Raw genomic sequence first — 4,385 nt, forward strand, 5'->3', positions numbered from 1 at the left:
ATAGATTCTAATCATTTGCCAAATCCAGAACTTTATATTATGATTAATGGACAGCCTACTAAATCAAATAATGTCTGGCGTAGCCTAGTTGATGTGAATAAAATAAAAGCAGCACTAAGAAAATTAATAGAAATAAATTGGCTTTATAGAAATGTAGATGATGATTCCATCGACGAATCGTCCAAAAATGTCATACAAGTAGTTAGCAATACTACTTGTAAAATGCTTGAAAAAGCAAATGATCAAGATTTAGAAGACCTTTCAGCATATACCATTAGAAATCTTGATAGTAAAATTGCAACAGGTTCTGATATCAGTCAATATAAATTAATGAATGTAAAAGAAGAGCCTATAGACAATAGGCAAGACCATCTTGATTTGTTATGCTTTCCTACTTTATTTCCTACTGGACAATATGGAGAGCATCATCCCAGACAAAGCTATCCAGCACAGACTTTATCATTTAGTGAATACATAAAATCAAGACTATTAAACAAAGATTCCAGATTTTGTAGAAATCATTCATATTGTTTGAACTATTACGGATTAAAAATTAACAAGGCCTTAAAAACTGGCATGTATAATTTATTGAAAACATCAAGGGGCAATGTTGGTCAAACTGTTGCTGAAATATTAGAAAAAATGTGTTAGATGAAGAATTTGAGGGCAATTTAAGTACAATGTTGGCTCCAATACGGGGCACAAATCAATATTGGTTCCGTGTGAAAGGTGAAGTCAAAGCAATGATTGCCTGTATGGCTCACCAACACTTTTCCTAACATTAAGTTGTGCTGAATGTGATTCAGCTGATATAGCGCAATATTTAAGAAAAGTGAATAATGCACCACAATCATATAGTATTTCTAGATTATGTACTGAGGACCCTGTTTCAGTATCGTGACAATTTTCATACAAATTTAAGGATTTCTTTAACATAGTCAATCTCCAGAGAGGTGTTCTAGGCAAAGTAGAGCAATATTATGTTAAAAAATGAATATCAAATGCATGGAGCGCCTCATTATCACATCCTCCTATGGATTGAAAATGCTCCTGTTGTCGGTATGGATCGTCCAGAAGAAGTCTGTTCTTTCATACAAGATAGGATTACCTGTCACATACCAGATAGTAATACGTTGCCTGATTTAAATTTTTTGGTAACAAAATACCAAATGCACAAGTGCAGCAAATAATGCAAGCGAAATATTAAAGTCGGCAAGACCTATGTATCTAGATGCCGATTTAATTTTCCTAGACCAGTACGAGATAATATTGTCATCAATGATGTAGAAAACAGCTTGAAATCATGCAATAAAATATATTATCTCAAACGAAATGAAAAAGAAGTTCAAGTCAACGACTATAATTCTTTACTGCTGAAATTGTGGCGTGCAAATATGGACTTGCAATATATAGCAGAGAGGAGTCTTTCCTTAACAGAGTATGTAACTGGATATGTCACTAAAGCAGAAAAGAGTCATGCACAGGACTTATGGGATGAAGTCAGCAGCTGTGACAACATATACAGCAGGCTTTGGAAAATTGGCCAAAAATTACTTCGAGCTAAAGAAGTAGGACTATATGAAGCTAGCGATCTTCTTGGTGAAAGTTTATACATGAAATCAGTAACCGTACAGTACGTTAATGTGTACTTGCCTCATAAGAGTAGCAGAAAAATCAAAAACTATTCATATTTAACTAAAATGGATCGATCTTCGAAAGACATCTTTAATCCTAGCATAATTGAAGACTTTTATCCAACAAGACCAAATAACATGGAAGATGTATCTCTTTATGAATTTGTTGCTAATTACAAATTTGATAAAATAGGAGAGAATGGAGAAAGAGAATACAAACTTCGATCAAAGCCAGTCCTTCCAAACCATAGGAAATTTTATCCTATGCGAAAAGCGGAAAGAGATGATTTTTATTACTCCCTAATATTTTTATTTGTGCCTTTTAGAGACAAGAGCACACTTATAATGGAAGGAGAAACAATGTAAGAAGCTTTTAGGCGTCACAGAAAAGCATCTATACGTGGCATTGAAATTTATTTCAACAAACTACAGAAATTGTTAGAAGCTGAACGTAATTGGAAGAAAATAGTCGATGCAAGAAATAAAGCCGGTTTCACTGAAGAACTTCCTGATAACAAGGAAGATGATGAGCCTCAATTACTGGTTGAAATAATGGAAGCAGTAGCTGATATTGCTGACATGCATATAAATGTACCTAATTTAACATTAGAGCAATGATAGGCAATGCTTAATGTAGATCAAAAAAGAATTTTTGATAAAATTAAGAGTCATCTTATAAGTCAAAAAGAACGTGAAGATTTATTACAGAATGAGTCTTCAAGACTACTTAGATTAGATAATATCAAACCACTAAGAATGTTATTAGTGGTGTAGGTGGAACTGGTATATTGTTTTTGATAGAGGCAACAAAATGCCTAGTGGATGACATATGGCATCCAAAAAGTGGTAAAATCATGTGTGCTATAGTAGCACCAACAGGTATAGCCGCATTTAATGTAGGTGGACAAACAATACATAGGTTATTTCAGCTACCAATAGAGCATGAGGGAAAGACAGCTGGATATTGGGCTTTGAGTAAAGAAGCTCAGAAAAGAATAAAAATGACACTTAAAAATTTAAAAATTATAATAGTAGACGAGGTATCTATGGTATCCAATCTAAATCTAGCATACTTACACATGCAATTAGAAGATATATTTGGAACTGATGAATGGTTTGGATCCAAAAATATTTTATTTGTAGGTGACCTTTTACAATTGCCACCAGTTAATGGTAGGCCAGTATTTAAAAAAATTAGCAACAAACTAGTAAAAAATAGACTTGGAGCAGCAAATGCAGTTAACATATGGAAAGAAACAGTAGAATATGATGAACTAACAATCAATGAGCGACAAAAAGGAGACGAAACTTTCTTTAAGATGCTTGACTCTGTTAAGCATGGCTGTCTGACTGATGAAACTATTGATACGCTTAAGAGTCTCGTATTTAAGGTCTCAATACAAAAAAAATATAAGGAATTGGAAAGTGAAGGAACAAATCCTCCAATTTGCCTATTTTCTAAGGTAGACGCCTGCCAAAAAATTAATGAATTAATGTTAGAAAGTCTAGAAACTGAGAAAATAGAATTAGCATGTGTTGATGTTGTTGATGAAAGTGGCAGCACAGCAAAATTTGACAAAAAACATGAAAAAATTAGAGAAACTAAAAGATCAACCAAGCAAAACAGCTGGTTTAGAAACTGTATTGTCTTTAGCAGTAGGCTGTAGAGTAATGCTAAGACGTAATATTGATGTGACTGTAGGATTAGTTAATGGTGCCATTGGTACTGTAATGGGTATTTATACTACACGTATATCAATCAAATTTGATCATATTGATGTACCTTGTGACATAGAAAGGGTTACATATAGATTTATGCTATCTAAGAAATTGCATATACATAGGAAACAGTTTCCCCTTATACTTTCTTATGCTATTACTATTCATAAATGTCAGGGCCTTTCACAAGATACAGCCATTAATGATTTATCTACTGATGTTTTTGGGGATGGTATGGCATATGTTGCATTGTCTCATGTACGTACATAAAATGGATTACATTTATTATCATTTGATCCTCTCTCTGTTAAAGTTAGTAATCCGTGCATTAACGAAATTAACCGCCTCATAAGTAAATTTCGGAATGACTTACCTCAAATCAAGAAACGTAAAGGAAAGAAGAGAAAGATTCAAGTGACTGGTATGATTGATCATGGTGAAGCTTGTAGTAAGAATGCCAAGGTGTCTGTAAGTCATGTACAAAGTACTAGTAACAGTACCGTTAGTAGCAATAAACGTAAGAGTACTGATTTACAAAAGTCTAATTGCCCAAAAAGAGTAAAATTTGTGACAATAATGCTTTAAATTAGCCTTGCCCCCAAAAAAGAAAAGTTGATGTAGACAGTAGTACTGACAATAGTGCTTTGGTATTGCCTCGCTCAAAAAAAGATGATAAATTAATTGTTTCAATTAATTTGAAAGACCTAAAAACCAAATTTAATGTCAAAGATGATGATAGTTGTAGTAGTCTCATTATATCTATAAAACTCTGAAACATTAAATGTAAACCGAAAGATGATAAAACAAAGTGTGTTGTAAAAAGTGACGATTGTAGTAGTAGTCTGATTGTATCTATAAAACTCTCAAGCAATAAATTAAAGACAAGTAATCCAAAAAAAGATGATGTCATCTTTACTTATGAAGAGCCTCCCAACCCAGATATTGTGAGAAGGAGACAAAGGGATTATGTTTATTACCCTGCTAATGAAGAAGTTCAAAGAAGCTGGTGTGAGATATTGAACCTTAAGTTTG

General features: G+C 33.2%; 1 protein-coding gene across 1 annotated transcript; it reads left to right on the plus strand.

The window, feature by feature from the left end:
* Positions 1-2,500: 2,500 nt before the first annotated feature.
* LOC100637581 (ATP-dependent DNA helicase PIF1-like) lies at positions 2,501-3,705 on the plus strand (the record flags this gene model as incomplete). The annotated part of the gene is made up of 2 exons (XM_019994945.1): positions 2,501-3,025; positions 3,667-3,705. Coding segments are annotated over 2 exons (564 nt in total), but the record flags the coding sequence as incomplete, so codon positions are not given.
* Positions 3,706-4,385: the final 680 nt, after the last annotated feature.

Source organism: Amphimedon queenslandica, unplaced genomic scaffold (genome assembly GCF_000090795.2).
Source record: "Amphimedon queenslandica unplaced genomic scaffold, v1.1 AMPQUscaffold_13459, whole genome shotgun sequence".
Classification (NCBI taxonomy): domain Eukaryota; kingdom Metazoa; phylum Porifera; class Demospongiae; order Haplosclerida; family Niphatidae; genus Amphimedon; species Amphimedon queenslandica.